Genomic DNA, 22,160 nt, shown 5'->3' with positions numbered 1-22,160 from the left:
GGATCATTCTGCTTCCTGTTTGCTACTGTTGGAGGATTCTTTTTAACCTAAAAAACGTTGTGGTCGATATATAGCACAATAGTATACTGGCCGTAATAAATTGTGAGAAAACTTAGCAAGTCTTGAATACAGAAGGTAAAAAAAAAAATACTATGTTTCAGCTAAATGAGGCTATCATGGCCACCAGTATCATAACGTTAACCTCATTAATAATAATTCTGCTCTTCCTGTTTCCTTTGGCCAACAAAATATCATCACTCTTCAGTGCAACGAGTGTGCCAACCGTATGGCTCCAGTAAAGTAGTGCTCATGCATGTGCAGTAGAAGCTAGCAGGCGAGGCCAACGTTAGCCAAAAGCTAACGAATTCAGGCTAGCGCTAATCGCTGCGAGCCTTAATAATGTCATATCAGTGGCGAGGAACAACGGCAGCAATACAAAGTGAAGATGTGAACAAGAACGCTAAAAGCTGGAGGAGGAACATGAGAAAATATGGTTGTTCTGTTAGCATAAGTGCTAGTTAGCTGATGCTAGCAAAGTTTACAAAACACAAAACAAAAATTTCTTACATCGTTGTCCCACTTCATATTTACCACATATTTACTAAAATATTTAGTAAATTTCAAAGTCTATACTTTTTACTTTTACTGAATTAAAGCAAAAACTTTGTACATCCATCCATTTTCTTGACCGATTATTCCTCACAAGGGTCGCGGGGGCTGCTGCCGCCTATCTCAGCTGGCTCTGGGCAGTAGGCGGGGGACACCCTGGACTGGTTGCCAACCAATCGTAGGGCACACAGAGACGAACAACCATCCACACTCACACGCTCACCTCGGGACAATTCAGAGCCCCCAATTAACCTGCCATGCATGTCTTTGGAATGTGGGAGGAGACCGGAGTACCCGGAGAAGACCCACGCAGGCACGGGGAGAACATGCAAACTCCACCCAGGAAGGTCCGAGCCTGGACTCGAACCGGAGACCTCAGAACTGGGAAGCGGACGTGCTAACCACTCGACTACGTGCCGCCCAACTTTGTACATACACCGGTCATTTTTTCTACACGAGTGACAAGTAACTGTACTAGGGGTATTTAACTCTTTGACTGCCAAAAACGTTTAATCACGATTAATAAAATCACAATGTATGCCGCCATAAACGTTAAATAACGTCAACTATGTTTTTTTTTAATTAATGGGCAGTACAACATCTAAGTGCAGCGCTGTCTGGTCAGTGGGTTGTGGAATCAAAATCACTCACTATGGCCACCAGATGGCAGCATTGTATCTCTTCAATGGGCTGCCCGTGTATCAAATTACAATGAAAGATGACGAAATCTGATGAAATAGAACGTTTTCAATGATGATGTGAAAACATCTGCACCGCAGGGTGTGGGTGGGGTGAGGCAAATACTGACAGCCGGATGATATTTGTGAGGGGGGAAATGCAGAGCTTCTTGTTCATTCATTTGCGTCTAGCTGAGTCGCCGACGTTGCCGCTAAGTGGAACAGGGACGTGGAGCAGCTGAGCGAAATTCGCCTGCCACTTCTAATGTGGCTCATGAAATTGCACTCGCACCGGCGGAAGCAGCTACACGGCGTGTTGTGTTTGTGTGCGGATGTGGCGAGTGTTAGGACAGAGCCCACCGCTGCGGGGCCGCAAATCACAGAGAGGGCAGCCGTGTTTACATTCTTGGGATCCCGCCGCGTTTGATAGACTTTCGTGCTCAAAGAGGAGATGAAAATATGGACGCTTTTTACAGCAGTCAGACATGTGGACCAAGGAGAAACTATTTCCCTCTGAGACTTTGGAAAAGAGGAGTTTCATGACACAACGCAAGGGTAACAAGTCCTGAAATCTCAAGTCAATGTCCATGATGAACCAAAGCTGCAGAAAGAAATAGAGCTGACAACTTGAGTCTTGGATTTCTTCCCTTGGCAAGTGGAATTGGTTATTTTTTATTTTTTGTGTTTATCAATAAATAAATAAATAAATAAATAAAATAGCTGTATGCCTACTGTTGGATGAGATATGAGTGACAGAAAAGCCTTATCTAAGCATCGGAAGTGACAGGTTCTGCCAGTAGAGGGCAACAGAGTTGACATTAGTTGTCCTGCTTGTGTGAGCCACAATGTCATGCCCACACACACTGACCAATTAAAAACATGTTCATAATAATGTGCATCTGTTTAGTGTAGCTCGTTCAAATTTAGTAGCAAATGGGGAGGGGGGGTGTTCCGGGACCATTTCCTTTTGAAGGACCCCTCATGTGAAAACACACTCAAGTCAAGTCAAGTCAAGTCAAGTTTATTTATATGGCCCTTAATCACACATTAGTCTCAAAGGGCTTCACATGCCCACAGTTGACTAATTTCAATGATATCCCCTGATCAAACCACAAAAGGACAAGGACCCCCCCCCCCCCCCCCCCCCCCCCCCCAAAAAAAAAAAAAAAAAAAAAAAAGACAAGTGAGTAGTTATTTGCATGTGTATAAAGTATACTTTTTGCCATGGACCTAAACGGTACAAGACTGCTTCCTGTGAAACGTAAACACCAAATATTTTTTGGCTTTATTAATAAAACAAGTACATTGTCTGGCAACCAGTCCAGGGTGTCCCCCGCCTACTGCCCAGAGTCAGCTGAGATAGGCGCCAGCGCCCCCCACAACATTGTGAGGACTAAGCGGTCAAGAAAATGGATGGATGGATAAAACAAGTACAAGTTAAACTTTGCACGTCTTTGCCCTCTGCTTTGCCCGTCTATGACTGTCCACCGCCCAAACCACCACATCTTAGAGAAGAAACCTACTGATTTTGAATAAGATCTGACCTAAGATGCTTCGATACATCACATTTACTTGTATCTTCTAGTTACAAAGCATTGATTCTGAAAGTGTAGTACACATGCTCCCTCTAGTGGCAAGCAAAAGAATCACTGCCTTAGTACCGTTCACTTGTGTTGTAGTGGCTTCCAATAAAATATTTTTGGGGTGGAACTTGAAGTACTTTTTATAAAGTTTGAGAGGCACTACTTTAGTGCAACTTTAACATGACGAGAGACTTAATTGCTAAGCTTAGTTTCCTTTTTTTTTTTTTACTCTCTTTTTTTAATAAGCGGGAAATCCTACTTGTCCATATAAGGCAGCGGCCCTTTTGCTCGTGACGCGCGCAGGTATAGAGAGTGAGGAAGAGGAGGAGGAAGAGGTGGGAGGAGAAAAAGGAGGGAGTGAAGGGGACGTAATAGGTGATGTACAGTATCTCCTCTCCTCCTTCCAACAGCCACTCACAAAGCCGAAACCCCCCCATGAAGCAAGCGCGCGCACTCCTTCCGAGCCATCAGTAAATAGCGGACTTTTGCATGCGCGCAAAACTTGGCGCACAACGCCCGGCGATGAGCGCAGGCGGCCGGCGCGGATGTTGCGCATGAGGCGGAGAGGAGCGGCGAGACACCCAAGTTGTCGTCCAGCACCGCGCGCCGTGGAGCGCTGACAACTTTCAGACAACTTGTCACCCCCGGCTGGCTGTCGCGGTTGGGATCTTTTTTTTTCAGTCCTTTTTCTCTTTTTTCGCTCCGTGCATGCACAAACGAGGAGGCGCAGAGTTGCGCTTGTGAACGGAAGGTGACATGCAGGTGCTCGGATGGACCGCGCTCGTCCTCTGCCAGTGGATCCTGCGTAAGGTGAGCTTTAAAAAAAAAAAAAAAAAAAAAGTCAAATTGCGCATGCGGGGACGTGCGTAAAAGCGCAAACTACACGAACCGTTATTATACTTACAACGTGTGTTAGTGTAACATAGCCGCATTGGGTTTGATATTAATCTATAAACAACACTTGTAAACTTTAATTTATGTTTAGCCTACTTTTCAGATGCTGGTTGCGATTTGAATTGTTTTCCCCAATTTGCACTAAAATCACATCAGTTGTGTACTGCTTATCTTAAGTATAGCTAAAAAAAAAAAAAAGTGATCAGCACTCCAAGATTAAGCAATTAAAAGATTAGGATGGACTTTGTGTCCACTTGTGTCTCAATCATATTGATGTTTACAAAAAAACAAACAGGCCACTTTCTTTAGAACTCAATGTTGATTTTTAAAAACGCATTGCATAAAAATACAGCAAAAGTCCCCTAGTTTTGCACCATTGCAACTTTTTAAGCTATTGCTTTTAATGTTTGAATAAATCTGCAGTATAGTCGATGTTGACTTTTTGTAACAATGATAGTTGTTTTGCAATGTTTATCGCTGAATGATACTACTGTGTGGGCTTCCCTTTCGTGCAGTGTCGTGTATAGCAATGCACAGTGCACACTCCCTTATCTATTTATCTATTTGTGCTGGCAGCAACTTCCTTTCATTATTTTCCTCCTTCTGAAGTTGAACGTGCCGCTGGCTTGTTTTATTATCTCCGCATCGCCGCCGCTCAAGTGGAGTTTAGTTTGGCTCTGCTGCTGATTATATGTGAGGTTAACATTTGTATGTGCGCCCTCATGTTATCAATGGGTTTTTTTTGTTTTTTTGTTTTTGTTTTTTGGCTATAGTTAGAATATAGCGACTCGGAGGAGTGTGAAGTGCTGGAAATGTATCATATGTTCTGAAAAGAGATCTTTTCCCCTTTGTTACATCCTTCTCCCGCTCTTCCATTATGGATAATTTGATTTCTTACTCTCAAGAATTCAAAGCACTTACAAGTATTGACGACGATGTTTGAATGCACTACGATTGGCTTTGTCTTATAAGAGAAGAGAGCAACACTGAAGATGTGAAGTGTGACCGAGGTACCCACTTTGTTACTGGGATTTTTCTATTGAATTATTTTTGGTTTTTGCAGATCCGTTAGCAGTTGGACAAAATCTATAAGCTAAGTGCATCCTTGAGGAAATGGTCAAAATTACTCTAAAATGGCTGTTCGATTTATAACATGACTTCTTGAGGGGTTTTTTTGTGGGTTTTCTCATGATCAATGTGTTTACCAAATTGTATGTTGTTCAGTGAAACTGTTGGTAATTCTTCACCATTTAACCTCATTTCTCTGTTTCGTGTAAGTAGTTCAAATTGAACAGTAATTGTTCAAAATCTCTGGGACAGGTTTGGCTTTAATTAAAGGATGTGTGCAAATGGGCACAAAATGGTAGACTTTTGGTAGACTGTTTTATGGGGCGTGTCTTTTTGAGATTTTTTTTTTTTTTTGTGGGACTACTCATGATAGGCATGTCTACCAACTCTTATGTTGCTGAATCAACACATTCAAGGGGCTCAAAAACAGATATTCTTTCCGAGTTAGCGTCATTCATCCACTTAATATCTGTTGTTGAAAATTGGTAGCAATCTGACAAAAATATTAAGACAAATTTGTCTGGCGGATGCATCAAATCGGCCAAAATGACCCTAAAATTGCCGGTGTAATCCAAAATGGCCGACTTCCTGTATCTTTTCAGGCATGGCTTCTTGAGAATTCCTTGTGGGTCTACTTCTGATAAACGTGTCGAGCAAATAAAATTGCACGTAGCTAAGTCACACTAGCTTCAGGGGCCAGTGAATTTTTATGCTCCTCCCCCCACCCCACTTTTGTGTTTAGAATACAGCTGACAATATGACGAGTTCCGTCCTTAGCTGCTCTACTTTTTATGCAAGGATTATCGAGTGAAAAGTTGAAAGAGGGAATGTGGAAAAGTGAGCATCAGTCAAGTTCAGTTTGAGTTAGGATCTCTTTGAAATGGAATAGCCCCGCCCATCCCATACTGCAAATGGTACAGTCTTGTCTGTTTAATTTGGCATATTTGACTTGAGATGCAAGCATGGTCACATAGTACGAATTAAACTTGTATCTCAGGGCACCACTGTTCTGTGATCATGGACAAGAAAAAAAATGGATGTCAATTGTAGCCGCTCAGGGGCACATTTGTGCTGTATCTGTGGACTGCTATAAAAAATGCTGCTATCTATTCCCAAGCCTTGTATAGGTTCAATATATTTCGTCTTTTTCCACATTCTGGCAACTTTGTTAAGAAGTTTTCATTTAAAGCATCCTGCGTACGACTCCACCGCTTTCCCACCTTGTGCTTTTTGAAAGCGTATCTTCTCTAACAGCTCGACGCGAAGCGGCAAAGATGTGCGAAAAGCTTCTTTGGCGTTTCAGCGGTCCCGGTACGAACAATAGCATTAGCCGCCATCTCAACCTGACAAAATCCTCTTATCCCCCCCCCCCCCCCCCCCTTCTCCTCCTCCTCCTCGTCCTTATAAAACAACTAGCAAATGCTCATACCCAAGGGCATATTACAAATAGTGTGTGACTTTAATTTCATTGTGTCTATATGGTGGAGATATAAGAAGTCTACACACCCCTGTTTAAATGCCAGGTTTTTGTGGTTAAAAAAAAAAAAAACTTTCCCCAACAACAATGTAATCTATAACCTGTACCGCTCAAATGAAGAAAAAAAAAGAAAAAAAAAGATGTGGTTGCAAAAGTGTGCACACCCTCATGACAATGGATGAGGCTACATTACATTCAAATTATGGTCTGCAGGGAGTTTCCACAGCATCAGAGCAATCATATTGTCAAATATGTTCTGTACTTTTTGCACATCACCAAAAGAACACCTGACCAACATTTGAATCATGGTGGTGGCGATAGCATCATTTTTGGGGACTGTTTTTTTTTTTTTTTTTTGTGGGAACAGAAGCCTTAGTCAAGGTGAAAGGAACATTTCCAAATAACACCGTTCCCACAAAACTTTCAAGTTTCCACTAGAAAGCAGGAAATGTCAGGAAAAGCCCACTAGAACATCTGAACTTTATTGGGGTTAATCAGAGGTATTTTTAAATAGTGGCAGGTGTGCGCTGACTCCCTTTTAACATGAGTTTGAATGTGATTGGGTCATTCTGTACAAAGCCACCATCCCCGAGTTAAGAGGGTGTGCACACTTATGCAAACGTGATCTTTAAAAAGTTTTTAAGTCAGTTATTTTTTGTTTTTTTTTAATCTACACCTTCTGAACATGTTTCTTTAAAAAAAAAAAAAAATCAATATAGTGGTATATAATTTAGGCTAAATATAGATATATGTTTATATGTATAATTGTATAATAATAATAATACATTTAGTTTTTAATTTTGAAAGATCAAATTTTTTGATCTCACAAAAACCTCACATTTGAACTGGTGTGTGTATATTTGTTTGCTCAACGGGGATTAAAGCAGGTGGTTGGCGTTTTTGTTTTTTTTTGTTTTTTCTTACCACCCTTCTCCCAAGTGAGGGTCTTTCTGTCCATCCATGTATGATGTCGAATGGCCCACTTTCCACCAGCATGCTGTAATCTGCGTAAATGACAATATATACTCATTCGGCCCAGAGATTTGATATGTAATCTGCGGAATCATGACGACGGAAGCAATCACATTTACTGCCGCTATCAGCGCAAATTGTGCCCACACATCAAAGTCTTTCCTTAAGCTTCAAATGGAGAAAAAAAAATTGAATGCTTTAGTTTAATCATTCTTGACATGGTTTGTTTCACATTAAGCAGCAAATTGTATTTGCAGCCACGAAAAAGTACATGCAGGCCACATAAAAAGCAAAATATTTGGTCATGTAAGTGTTAAAATTGAATCTTTTACATCCAAGATATTTTCCTGTGTCACAGAAAGTTCAAGTTTTTCAATCAATGGTTGTTTGAGAAAGTTAGCTGAATTCCACATTTGGATTTGGATCGTTCCACTTTGGAAGGTCCCCCAGTGTTTCACGTTTCTTCGCCCCCACGTGGCATGTTTGCTTGTAACGTGAACAATTTCACCCCAAGCTTTTGCTTCCATCAGCCTTAAGGAGACGCCACTTTAATTAAGCAAAGAAGATGACATTCCGTATATTGTAATCACGCATAATGCCGCAATACCGAACGCGTCTGTCAGGTAATCAGTGCTCCATGCCAGAAATGTGATGGATGGTTATTTAATGAAAATATGGATTTAATTAAAAACATAATCTGCAAAATGTGCAAGCTATACTTTCAGATGTTAGAGCATCGAGGGTTGCACGTCTGCCTCACACTTGAGAGGTTCGAATCTCGACTCCCTTCCGGGGTCGATTTGACATTTGTGGCAATTTTGGTTCTGCCCCATCAGAGGCGACCATTTGTGGAGTGTGACTGAACTGCAAAAATCATAAACACATTATATATTTAAAGACAACACATATTTAATAAACATCGCTAGCAGTCAATAGGAAACCGCATTGACAAGCTAGCAAAATTTGCATTTGAAGTTATGGGAGGTATTTATTTACCTTCAAATAATTATTATACAGACAGGAATATAGCAATACTCACAGGGATATATTCTTCCTAATCTGTGAAAATGATTTATATGAATCAAGTTCAATTGCAACTTTCTTCTTTTACTGTTAGTGTCCATCTCCATGCATGCATACTGCCCCTCAGAGGCCATGGCGCACACAGCAAGTCTTTATTTGTATTGGTATTATTTTAATATGCAATTAATTTCCTTGTTAATTTATTTTTTGGATGTTATTTTGAAATTTAATTAAATTTTTACTTATTTAGCCATTTTTGGAAGTCAAACATGAATATTTTGCCTATAATAAATTTGATATTTTCATTATTTTTCATGTACAATTAGTACCTTTAAAAACACATTTTGCAACTTGCTGTCGACTGAAAATGACATCACAAGGGCTTAGGTAACCAATCACAGCTAACCTGTTTTCTAGGTTTGGTCATGTGACATTCACAAGCCGAGCTGTGATTGGTTGCCTGAACCCTTGTGATGTCATTTTCAGTCGACAGCAAGTTGCAAAATGTATTTTTAAAGGTACTAATTGTACATGAAAAATAATGAAAATATCAAATTTATTATAGGCAAAATATTAATGTTTGACTGCCAATAATGGCTAAATAACTAAAGTATCCCTTTAAGTTTTGGAAGTTGAATAAATCCGAAATTTTGAAATCAATGAATAATCGCATATTGTTCCAAACCAGCTGATGCCATACAGGTGAAATAAAATATAATAAACACATGCTAACCAGATGCCGCAGTATTGCACTCCAGTCTCCATTTTGTTGCTGCCCTGCATTTTTTGGTGCCCCTCAGTCTCCTCTTGAATAAAATGTCTCCTTATCACAGGCAATATCCTGACTGAGTTACTATTAACCCTCGAGTCGTGCGATTTGTGTGCCAGTGGCGTTATATCGTGTCGCTGCTGTGTCCTTTCACTTCCATGTAGGCCAGCACGACTATCTGCCCTAGTTGCCAAGGAAACAGCATAACATCGTAGCCATGCGTTAAAAAAAACAAAACAAAAAAAAACAAGCTTCAGCTTTACCTACCTAACAGAATATGGCTTTTTTTTCCCCCCTCCTATCATTGATAGCAAAATATGCCCTTCCCCTTCTCTACACTTACATTCAAACACAATATAACACACAGCCATGCCACGTTTTAATTAAAATGAAGGTTTTCTATTTTCCGTCACATTCAGGAGGGCACGAGCGTTCATTCAATCGTCCTCGCCGAGGTCCAACCAAGCTTCTGGTGGACGTTGTTGCCAAGACCACATCAGCGCAATAACATCACTTTATTTCTCATTTCTTTAGCAATTGTGTGTTTTTTGGTACAAGCCGTACATGGAATTGGACTCCAAGAGGAGTGAATGTGTTCTGCGAGATAAATAATGTTCGACATTTATCCATGTCCCCGATGTCCTTCGCATTTGGAGTGCAGCACTTGAATAAAAGAGCATTTCAAACGTACGCTCCAACAGGATATGATGAGGATTAAGATGGTTTAATTGCTATTTGTGGGTTGCCGTATTGAAAACGTTCAAAATGAAGTTCATGATGATTCAAACAACTTGTGAAAATGATCGTAAGGTTTAAAGATGATGATCGGCAACAGGTGTAACCCGTTACTTTGCTTGAATAGACCACATGCTGAGCTTTGAAATTGAATATAAACTTTTGAGTCGTAATTTGGTCATTGGTGGAACCATTACTTTGTTTTAATAAGCCAAGAATCAACAACCTTGGAAAGATGATAGTAGGTGTTGCCCAGTATGTTGTTTAAGTAAATTATTGACTACTTTGTAAATGAAACGAACCTGACAGTTTGTGCTGGTGATGGACAATATGTGATACTTTTACTTTGTTTAATTAACCAAGTACTATCAACTTAAAAATAGGGTAATTGGTGACTATCATTACTATGATTTAACCAAGTACCAACATCTGTGACAAAGAAAAAATGTTTTAAGGTGACGAACAGGCGTATCCCATTACTCTAAGGAATTGACGACTTTGGGAAAGTTTGAGATCTTGTTTTAATGAACATGTTTTAATGAACATATGTTACTCTGATTGTTGACAATAAATGTAGTCGTTAGTTTTAATAAACAAGCCAACAATCGTGCCAGCAACTTTTGAAAATTAATATGAAGTTTTGAGCTGATGATGAATAATGGGAGTAGCCATTACTTTGCTTCATTAAAACAAGTACCGGCAGTTTTTTTTTTTTTTTTTTTTTTTTTTTTAATGAAATCTGTACTTCAAATATAAAAACGGTAAACGCAGCAAAATCAAAACAATAATAATAATGAATAATAAATGAATATTTGAAGAGAAAATAATAATTCAAACAAACAAACAAACAAACAAAACAAGTTAATGACTACTTTTAAAAATTTTCCATAATTGTTGATGACAGTGTTGCCATAACTTGTTTTAATAAATCAAGTACTAACCTATGAATTTGGGGAATGAAACTATTTCAAGATGTATATGAGCACTGATACCTGTATTGTGACAGATTTTGGTAACAGTTTATCCAGTGGGCCTTCTAATGTCACAACATTCATTTGTTTTGCGTACAGTTAATCAGATGTTAATCAGTCATTCTGTGCTTTTTTTATTTTTAATCGAGATTTGATCCACTTTTCATCCCCCTTCAATTTGTTTATTCTTTGCGGTAGAAGCTGTGCAAATAGCACAAGGTACTCAGCCAAAGAATGAACAGGATTTTGTCAAGAAAAAGAGTGGGTAAAAAAATAAGTTAGATATTTTTTTTTCCTGTTTAGTTTCAGACGCGCCTCCAGCTGTCTGACTCGTCTTGTTTTGCTGCGGATTGAATTGCTTGTGAATTCCAGTTGGTGGGATTTCATACAAAAGCAAATAATGTTGGCGGAAGTTTATTCCTTTTTGACTTTTTTATATTGAAAAGGGAAATATGGAAATGTAGGGAGGCTGACGGTTTGAATACACCCACTCTCGCTCGTCTGGGTTTTTATACAAATTAATGTAAAACGCTGCTGCGAATTACAGCGCGGTGCGCAATACAAAACAGTGTGTTGCAAGTGTTTTGCTGGCTGAATTAAATTTGGTCCCTGCGTCACTTTTTTTAAACAAGTAAGCTAAAGCTCTCTTGCAAGCAGCTTTTATCGCATGACGGCAGTCTTATGTCACTTATTTCAACAGACGGACATTAATTGCAAACAATAACTCTCCTTTATTTTCTCCTCTGCATCATAGCTTAGCCAACAAACATAATTTTGCACTGCACTGTTTCTCCAATGAGAATTTAGTAGGAGATTACACAAAAAGTGAAGCACCGTATTGTTTGTTGAATTATCTAAATAGATTTTAAAAAGCTGTAGCACAGTCAACATTCAAGCGCACTTATCAGAAAATGCTTTATTTTTTGATGTATGAGGTTTTTTATTTAATTTCAGTCAATTCACAACATTTTTAACTAGTGTTGTTCCAATACCGATACTGGTATCGGCAGAGGTGCCGATGCTGCATTAAAACAGTGGTATCGGTATCGGTGACTACTCACAAGTAACATGCCGATACCATTAATTCCAACGCTAATATAGGATTTTGGATGCAGCATCTTGTGTCTTGCTCGTGCACAACATTCACTGATATGTGATATGTTCACTGCATGCCGATCTAAGATATCCTATTGGCCCTTGAATGCTCTGAACCAATAGCAGGACAGCTTTTTCATGTTGAGGAAAAAAATACTCAAGTATCGGTATGGTATCGGTATCGGCCGATACGGCAAAGCTGGATATCGGTATCGGTATCGGGGGCCAAAAAACGGTATCGGAACAACACTATTTATAACCTTTGCTCTCTCAATATGAATTCTCGCGGTATTTGTGAGTTTACAAACTCCAGCAAATGTCAGCGCTGTCGCAGGGTCTAACAAACAAACCCAACATGGACGAATGGACGCTCCAATTAATTTTACATGTATTTTATTCAATTTATGTTGGAATATTTTTTTTATTGTACATTATTTTAATACATTATATTAATTTTATTGTAAATACAGCTCACACGAAGAAATACAATTTCAAATAAATTTTATGATATTTCATGATAATAAATAAATAAACAAATTATTTAAAAAAAAATGACTGCTGATGCTGATTAAATATTATTGAGATCCTGCTGTTTTGACAATTTGGAGGAGCATTTTTTTCCATAGCGGAAGATGTGTACAATTGTAGCGAGGTATGCAACAGATTTAATTGATTCATTCTCTTGGTTCTGATTAGATTTCATTGAAATTCCTCCAAACCAACAATAAATTTAGTAAGTGTTTTTTTTTTTTTTTGTTTGTTTGTTTCCCACCTGAGATGGGCCTTGGCTGGTATAGCACAATCCCCTCTCTCCCCATGGTCTGCTTCATTTCCCCCCTTGTCCCATCCTGGACCTCAGCGAGAAGGCAAACTGAGAAAGGAGCTGGGCTCCACATCAGAACATACACGCCGGCCTTCAGTTGTGGAGAAGAAGGCCTCTGCAGCTGTTGCTTGGGCCCCATGAGTCTGGCCCAGTTGGCGTCCCTGTCTCTGTAGAACTGCCAGCTTTAGCACTGCATGAGGACATGGCACAAATGAGTGGCTCAGATGAAGTTGAACAGCAAACCCTCACAAAAAAATGCCAGCGTAATGGACACACCCATTTAATACCTATATTAATGGTTTAAACTGTTGAGCTGTTCAAAAGACTTATTCAACGTCACATCGCTAGTACGCACACTGTACATGAGGCCTGCGCGTACTCAGCATGTAAATGCATCCCTGACTACTTTGTCAATGGACACGCCGCCATTAGCGCAACTGCAGTACTATTACGTCTATACGCGTATGTGTGTGTGACTCACCCAAAAGTCTCTCTGCAGAAAATTGCTGCGTGAGAATCGGCCGGCTCCAAATTGCAAAGGCCCCGAGGAGGCTGCAAAGGAGATCAATTTGGAAATATTTCTGGTAATTGGTTCACCGTAAGGACTTGCGACGGGCTATAATGGAGCCGCCACAGAAAAAAAAGAACATTTTTTCTCAAGCGAATGTGCAAATACACTATAGGTAAAAATGAAGGCTTAATCGAGCGGTCTTGATTATGCCTGCGGCGGCCAAAGTGGGAGAGACAAAGTAGTGGATTGATGACAAACAAGTCCCACTTGAGAGATAAAGGCGGCTTGAGAGCGAATTCTCTGCTCAATCCGATAAAGGGACGTTGATGGTGCCAACAGGGGAAAACATCCTGCACTGCATCGAGGGGTAGCACTGGCGTAAAGGGGGTTAATCATGGAGAGAAAAAAAAAAAAAAAAAAAAAATCATGAAAACCAGTTTGGCTAATAAGGTTTTTAATATTGAAAAAAAACAGCTAGATTTAAAAAGTGTTATTATTATTGTATTCATGTGTTGGTTGTGTGCCTTTAAGGGGCGTGTCATATTGCCTAATAATGAATATACGTCACAGGTACAGATAGACAGAAATATGCAAATATATACGTACTATGATTAATTGTTTATATATATATAGAGATTTTTAATACTTAACTCATTTGCTCCCAAAAACGTATAAATACGTTTTTTAATGTTTCAAGTGTCCCAAAGACGTATTCATACGTTTTTTTGTTTTTGTTTTTTTGTTTTTATGCTAGAGCATACAGAAGGCTTTGATGCAACCTCTCAACTGCAAAGAACGGTTGCAGAAATGGTAGTTATTACACAAACGGCCAGCAGGTGGCAGCAGACCAAAGGAGCTCAACGAGGGCCATGCTGGAAAATAGGCTCAGTTACTCACAATTATAAACAGATTTGTGAAAATTGATTAAACTTAGCTATATTCTAATGCTAATTGCTACAAAACGGAAACAGATAGAAAGATACTTTTTTCTCCTGATGAAAGAAGAAACTTTAATCTTTCTTTCGATAGGTTCCATGTTTTTATAGAAATAGAACACAATATTCTGTGGGCCTTGCAAAATCAAACAAAATCCAGTAAAAGAGCGAACGGGATTGCTTCTGTGAAAATGGCTGGGAGCTAATGAGTGTTAATGTGCACCTGGGGTCGCCATCTTTATGTTCTACACTGTAGTAACAGTAACTCTGAATGCGTGTTTCCTAAAAAAAAAAAAAAAAAAATCAAAAACGTTTTTCTACAAGTATATAACCCCACCTACATGCTTTAAACACATTAAAACATACCAAAACACACTTTTTAAAGTGTTACTACTCCATTTGTGTTAAAGTAGCACTTGCTTATAGGTTTGTAATTACTGTAGCATTGATGCTAAGTTCTGTGGTCTTTTATGGCTTTTCACAGTACAGTATATGTTAACATTAAGATAACAGATATTCATTAATATGGTTGGTTGTTTATGTTTAAACCAACAGAGCCCCATTTTCATGTGCGCTGGGAGTAAAAACTGCCGCATCATCATTTTTGTCTAGTTCACCATGTTTGGAAAATTGGAAGACTACAGAGCTGACAATTTAGTGGCAGAAAGTAGTCAGCTTTGGTTAAATCGTACATTTCATACGCAAGGCAACTCAGGGTGCTGAAAAGCAGGTCTAAGTTGTGGCGCAGGTGTTGTAACACGATTCCGGTGGATTAATATGGCAGCAGCGTGGGACAATCCTTCTAATTCATCAACACATTATCATGACTATCATCTTAAAATCACAATGGGCCACACAGATATGCAGGTACTGTATCAAGACAACATCAAATGTAGTGTCAGTGTCACAGTCTTGGTTTGTGTTGTCCTCTTTAGGATGACTTCATAAATAAAGAAGCAGGGGGGGGGGGATATAAATGGAAGTGGGGTGGGAGGGCTCATGGTTTGAAGTGGCCAGTCCTACTTTGGGCGCCTCTGCTGGTGTTGCTCCACTTTTGAGGGGTCCCCTGTCATCTTTGCGATGCGCGCTGCGTGCTATTCCTTCCCAGTGTTTCGTGGCACCCGAGCTGGAGACCGAGCGCAGCTTTTGGAAATAGATCACATCAGAGGGGACTCTTGGCTCCCGATGAACGGGCGGCGTGTTTGTTTCATACATGCATGATGAATCGCGGGGTGGGGACGCCAGCGGTGGCGTGAAGCCACGGCCCCGTTGGTCAGCGCGTTGCAGAGTCGGCGCTCTCCCGAGGAAGAGGCATGCTGCGTCTCATGTTTGTGCTAGTTCCCGAACTGCTGTGTATTCTAATGTGTGGGGGCGCCTGCTGATGGGATGCACGAAAAGTACACACAAGTTGTGTTTGAGTGTGTCGACTGTGCAGTTTCTATCCAAACATAGGAAGGGTTTGGATTTACTGCTGTGTTTTTGTTTTTGTGATGCCACAGTGACAGCACACCGGTAGCAGTGATGGCAAAGACGGGGGGAAATGTGACGCTCGCCATGAAACCAGAAATGGAACTTATTGCAACAACAAGAACGTGACTGAAAGCTGCTCAGTCCAATTTCAGCATAACATTTTTTCCACTATCGGTTTCATGCACAAATCTGAATTTGGCCTCCCACACTTCCTTAATGCTCAACCATACGTAATAATAAATCATTATGATATGAAATTGCTGTGATTGGCTGGAAACCAGTTCAGGGCGTACCCCGCCTACTGCCTGAAGCCAGCTGGGATAGGCTCCAGCACCCCCGCGACCCTTGTGCAGAGCAAACGGTTAAGAAAATGGATGGATGGATGGATATGAAATTGCGTACATCCTAATGATTCAGATGATTTTGAATTATCAAATGTTAAATACAATAAATTTCAAAAAATCATATAAAGAAAATAATTAAAATTAAAATAAATTAAAATGATGTTTTTATTCCTACCTTTTAATTATGTTTTGGGTTGAGTCATGGGGTCATTGTGTTGTTATTGTCCTATGTATTATGATGATGATGATGATGATGATGTTGGCAGTTGCTATGTCCCTAGTGATGTGGAAGTTTTCAGTTGCTATGCAGTCTCTATGCTCCTTGTGATGGTGTAGTTGTCGTTTGCTATGCAGGTGCTATGTCCCTTGTGATGAAATTGTCAGTTGCTATGCTCCTTGTGATGATAAAGTTGTCAGTTGCTATGTTCCTCGTGATTATGACTTTGTCAGTTGCTCTGCAGTTCCTATACTTGTGATGATGAATTTGTTAGTTGCTATGCGGTTTTGATGTCCCCTGTGATAAAGTTGTCAGTCGGGTCTATGCAGTTGTTATGCTCCTTGTGATGATGCTGTTAGTTGCTATGCAGTTGCTATGTTCCTTGTCATGCTGATGTAAGTTGCTATGCAGTTTCTATGTCCTTTGTAATGATGAAAGCTATGCAGTTGATACAGTCCGGGATTAGTCACTTATTTTGACATATAGGCCTTTATTCTGTCGTATAGAAGTGTACTTTGCCCTTGTGGGAGGTTTCTTATCTCTACTCTTCTAAGCTGTTCCTCCCTGTGTCCGAGATTGCTTCCATGCATCCAGCCATGTTCCCTCAATCGAGGTTCTCAGTCAAGTTTTCTGACACCACCAATAGATGCAGTACGATAACAGTAATATCAATAATTTAAAAACAATAACATAAAAAAAAAATAATGATGTGAAATACAATAAAATACAGTCAGCCACTAAACAGTGCATTGAAAACAGGTCGTAATCAATGTCAGCCAATTGTCCTTATTTCGGTGATTTATTTACAATTTAAGCAGTCACTTTCTTATCAATAATAATGAATGATATGTCTTTTGTTCATATTCTTAATATGTACTGCAGCACGAGGGCGTGGGGGGACCTTGGGCTTGCTCAGCACGACTTCTTATGATTAATAATCACACACCTGCAAGAGATATATAGAAGAGGATTTTGTGCATGTAATGAAATATTAAAGCACAATCTGAGTCACCAAATATCATAACTCATTGGGCGCAGGACGGGGAGAGAACGCTCAAGGGTCAGCGCGGTGTAAGACCCCCGCCATAGATGGCACTTTTGAGGAGGGATGATCCTTTTTATTTATTTGATTTAAAAAAAAAAAAAAAAAAAAATCATTTTTAATATTCTCAGCATGACCAGTAATGCATTAATTCAGAGACGGTGGTGGATTTATTGGACAAGAGTTGGAAGAAGAAACGCCTTGCCTTGGATGCTGACCTCCTAGCTTAAGCCTCAGTATGGGCGCTCACATTGTGCTCAGGAATAAAAAGGTGGCGTGGAAATCTTCTCCACGTATGAGATTGCTGTGGATTTGCTGTTTTGCTTCTTTTTAAGATTACGTTCAGTCTTGCTTGATCCACGAGGATTTTAGACACGACGTGAGATGTCAGTTTTTAGGCTTAAAGCTGCTATTTGTTGTGAATGTACAACAATCAAAAAGAGGTCAAGTTTGCGTTTGGTATGAGACCTAAACGAGGTAACGGGTGGTACGATTTAAATGCAGATCCAGATAAAAGTGACTTTTTCACACACTTGGAAAAAATCCACAAAATACCATACCCCATATGCTGACATCCACCACACATATCAGCAGAGCATATGTGTATTATGTATTGTGTATTGCATAACACCACCTGCACCACAACTTAGACCTGGTTTTAGCTAGTCTAAGGCCTACTTCCTGTCACCAAATTGTTAGGTGTGCCGGCTGCATGTAGTAAAAAAAAAAAAAAATGCCCTCGGTTTGACAAACAGTGTAGTCGGCCAAATTCTCAAACACGGTCAACTAGACTTGCCCCAGCATGAAAATGAAGAAGCAGCCTTTTTATGCTGAGCACACATGAGTTGTTCAGAAAAAATAGACAGATAAAAATACATAATAAAAAAAAATAAAAAATTAAAAGATTAAACCAAAAAACAACACCATGTTCTATAAAAACATGGTACAGAAAGTAAAGAAATAAACTGGTTTTATAATGTGTAAATTACTGTAGTATTTTTTGTTTTCGTTGCGTGCCTTTTAAGGGGTGTGGCTTAGTAAGTGACATCATGAAACTAAGTCATCATTGGTTGTAGTTCAGTGTAAGCATCTGGGTGTGAGTTGTGGCTTACAGCTACTTGTGAGCCTTGTCATATTTTATTTGTTTGACTGAAGGCCAAAATCAATCAAGTAAAAGCACCAGTAAGTCCAGCTACCGCTGTACTAGTATACCATTAAAAATACTATTTGCCATATGTCCTCGTTAATAAAGCTGAAAGGTCAATGAACAGCAATACGATGGGGCAAAAAACAAAAACAAAAAAAAACATGAACTTGAGTGTTATATAGTTCGGCCAAGTTGCAGGTCCACGAGTGGGGTCCTGCTTTATTGATGCTTTCCTGGAAGCCGATTGGAGAATTCAGAGGAGAGGCGAGCACTCAGCATGGACATCCTGCTGCCTGCACTTTCCCACCGCTCGTCTTTCATCTCCCACCTTTTGTCTTCACCTGCAACCTGCCCCATCACAAACCGGCACAATCCGGCCTCTATCTTTCTCGCTTCTCGCACGTTTTTGGGTCCTCGCTCACACCCGCAGCCTCCTCACTTCAGCTTCCCCAAGCCCAGTGTGTCTGATTGAATGTTCACTGGGCCAATGTAAAATTGGGCAGGAAGGGTTCATCCTATCAGCACGGTATGTGGTGCTAGCATTTCACTTTCTCATTTTTTTCCACCCATGTAAGGTCTACCTTCTTTTTCTGTGGTGCAGTTTTGTTTGTTTGTTTGTTTGTTTGTTTGTTTGCCTGTTTGTTTGCCTGTTTGTTTTGTTTGACTTAGCAGTGTAATTAGTCTGAAATCCTTTTTTTGTGATTAATTACACAATTGTTTCACAAATTAGCATATTTGGCATTCAAAAAAAAAAATCTCACAGTCCACCACCAAACAATCTTTTGAGAAATCAGCTAATTTTGCCTTGTTTTCAATGTCCATTCATTGTCTTTGAGAGGAATGTTGCCCCTGCCAATATGGCCGCCACCTAGGCACGGCGGTTAGCTGGGCGGATACAATGTACTGGCGTATATCTGTGATTATTACATACAGTATTACATTACTCGACCAAATGGCAATGCACCAATCAGAGGTCAGTATTTTGGGGTCATGACCTCTAGCATAGCAACTGTTGCTATGCTAGAGTTGTTGGTGATTGTTTACCGAATCCTCCCTGCGTAATTTCAGCTAATGAGGCAGAATTTTTCAAATTAATACAAAATTTACAATAAGTAATTGTTTTCTATATTTTGGAATAATTACTGACTTCTTTATTGAGTACTTTTTACATGTTTATTTCATGGAAAAACAAAAACTACAATTTCAATCGTGACATCACTCAAAATCAGCGGAGAACCTACAATATAAAATGTCAGCCATTTTGTTTGAAAGGTGTTGTTTTTTTCAAGGAATTCAGTGGACAGAAGCAGGAAGCAGCAGATTTCACACAGCAGATGTCACTCTCTGACTTGCCTGCAGTGACCCGCCGGTGACAATCGCACGATGAGGCACCGAGACAAAGAAAAGATAATGAGCGTTAGGAAGTGACAGACACACATACGATATGTTACAAATGTTCTCCCAGTGTGATAACAGATATGTCACTCACTGTATGCTAGGTGTGCAGTGCAGTAAAAAAATAAAAATAACATAAAAAAAAACTATAATGGCAGTTAGTGGAGTGCAGACCTCCAACATGGCTGAGCCACGTTTGGAACCCAGAACTTCCTGACACTCTAATCACATGACCCAATTCCCTTTTCTATACTAGCAAAATGGATCAAAGCAGATGTGAAACATCCTTTTCTACTTGCCATGTGCATCGCGTTATGTCATTTTGAAGCTTTGAATAGGACGCTTTCCTGTGGCTGATATTTTTGATGACCCAAATGAGAAGTTCACGTGACCCAAATGACCCAAATTATAGCTTGGGAATGGTTGATATTTGACTTGAATAGACTGAGGAATGTGTCATTAATGTTCATTGGGCATGGTTTATCTTCAATGTACTCAAATATAGTAAAGAAATACTGTAATACAAAACTGCACTAAAACTCACTCATATTGGATAATTAAACAAGTGATCTTTCATTCTAATTGAATATTAAGGGATCTACAGGGCAAATTAAGAGGATATATACTATAACACAAGCAATATACAGATGATTAAATAATGGATGAAGGGCCCACAAGTACACAAACCAGTTTTCCAAATTGTAATTAACAGCTGTTAGTACTATAGTACACACATGAATGCACTGCGTTTTAAACTGTCAATCAAAGAAGTAGAGCATAGAGTCAGAATGTGTGTTCTGGTATCAGTGACGTCATAATGATATCCTGCAGTATGGAGACTATAAATCAGTCCACCATCAACGCATTATATGAATACAGGGCCTAGTGTCATCATATCTCTGCGCTCTTGGTAGAAAGTCTGCTTACACAGTCACATTATGGCGTCCTTGTGTGGTATGGGGACCCGTTTTTTTGGTCCCTATAAGGAAATCACGTTATATGAACATGAGAACCATTCTTGCCCCGTTTGTTTATCTTATTCATCAACCTGTGTGTTATATATGGACAAAGGATATTTTTTTTTATTTTTTTTTTATTTTTTTTTCAAAAGTCACATCATAAGGGCATCTTGCAATGTGGGGAACATAAATCAGTTCCCTACATAATAAAATTGTGAGGTATTTGTTGAGTTTATTTTATTTTATATTTTGCACTGACCCATTTTGCACATTTTTATGTTCATGTGCACGTGTCGTCTGGTATTTACACAGCACATATTAAGGGGACCAAAAAAATCAAGGAAGATGAACTAAATGTAGGAGTTTATTGAAAGTTGTTTGTTTGTTTGTTTGTTTTTAACATTGACCAATGTGGCATTGCGACTGAATTTTCTTGTATTCACTGTGTTATGAGGACAAAAGTCTGTTTACACGCCATGTCCTGGGCACCCTAAATCAGGTCCCCATGAGGGAAATCGCATATAGCTACTGTGAAGGTATTTGACATTTTTAGCAGTGACCCCTTTGTCATATTTTTCCTGTTTGTGTATAGTCTGGTATTCATGCTTTAATGGGGACCAAAGTCTTTTTCCACGGTCATGTCATGAGGACATCTTGCTGTATGGGGACCCCAAATCCGGTCACTGAAAACTACATCCATAATAATTTGAAAGTATCATTCTATGGCATTTTTAGCAGTGGCCCTTTGGCATGTTTTTTTTTTGTATGGAATTCCTCATTTGAGGGCAACGGTCTGCTTCTATGGTCATGTCTTGTGATATGGGGACCAACAATCAGGTCCCTACAGCTGAAACCCATAATAATAATAATTCAGGAACTGATCTGAATGTATCTGGGAAATCTTAAGCACACTGTGCTTGTCGTCTGTTATTTACACAACTTCTGTTATCTTTTAACATTGTCCTTTTTTTTCTCTTTTTTTTCTACAATTACTTTTTGTTTACCTTGTATCAAGTCATGGAGGACACTTTAGTGTTTCGCGAGGGTCCAGCACAACCCGCTGGGCCACATAAATCAAACCAGTGCACACCACAAGGACACGGAGAAAGAGATTAAAAATATACATGTGAGAGATTGACTACCTGCTTGCCTTGTAAAAATTACAGACTACCCTTACGAATAGTCTGATAGAAAAGTATCCAAAAATGGACCTTGAAGGAGTGATGCACAGACAGAATGCACAGTGGCTGGAACCTGCAGCGTCCAGCACAATCCATTAAGGGGTGGGGGAATCAAATTTCTCGATAGAACTTTAGGCATTAAAAAACAAACTTTTTTTTTTTTTTTTTTTTTTTTAACTGTAAAGGAAAATGAGTTAAACACTGTATTTATTTTTTAATATAATCTTGGAACACTCTCAAAAATAAATGTTCAAGGCTACTAA

General features: G+C 39.5%; 1 protein-coding gene and 1 long non-coding RNA gene across 4 annotated transcripts in view; one reads left to right on the top strand and one right to left on the bottom strand.

Moving 5' to 3' along the window:
• The window catches only part of LOC144023876 (uncharacterized), a 50,264-nt gene extending 41,026 nt beyond the window's left edge, over nucleotides 1-9,238 (bottom strand). For 2 of the 3 annotated variants that reach the window (XR_013284628.1, XR_013284627.1), the window contains exons 1-2: nucleotides 9,037-9,238; nucleotides 7,233-7,312 (exon numbers count right to left, since the gene is read on the bottom strand). This is a non-coding gene — a long non-coding RNA (uncharacterized LOC144023876). Of the gene's footprint in view, nucleotides 1-2,564; nucleotides 3,685-7,232; nucleotides 7,313-9,036 lie in introns of those variants that run through there. The other variant, XR_013284629.1, reaches the window with a different exon arrangement.
• The window catches only part of nxph4 (neurexophilin 4), a 47,342-nt gene continuing 28,404 nt past the window's right edge, over nucleotides 3,223-22,160 (top strand). Inside the window, exon 1 of the mRNA XM_077529803.1 lies at nucleotides 3,223-3,679. Within this exon, the coding sequence (XP_077385929.1) occupies nucleotides 3,626-3,679 (54 nt within the window). The 5' untranslated portion in view covers nucleotides 3,223-3,625. The remainder of the gene's footprint in view (nucleotides 3,680-22,160) is intronic.

This window comes from Festucalex cinctus, chromosome 8, assembly GCF_051991245.1.
Source record: "Festucalex cinctus isolate MCC-2025b chromosome 8, RoL_Fcin_1.0, whole genome shotgun sequence".
NCBI classification, from domain to species: Eukaryota; Metazoa; Chordata; class Actinopteri; order Syngnathiformes; family Syngnathidae; genus Festucalex; species Festucalex cinctus.
The sequence above is the reverse complement of the archived record's forward strand: the minus strand, read 5'-3'. Positions and strand labels throughout refer to the sequence as shown.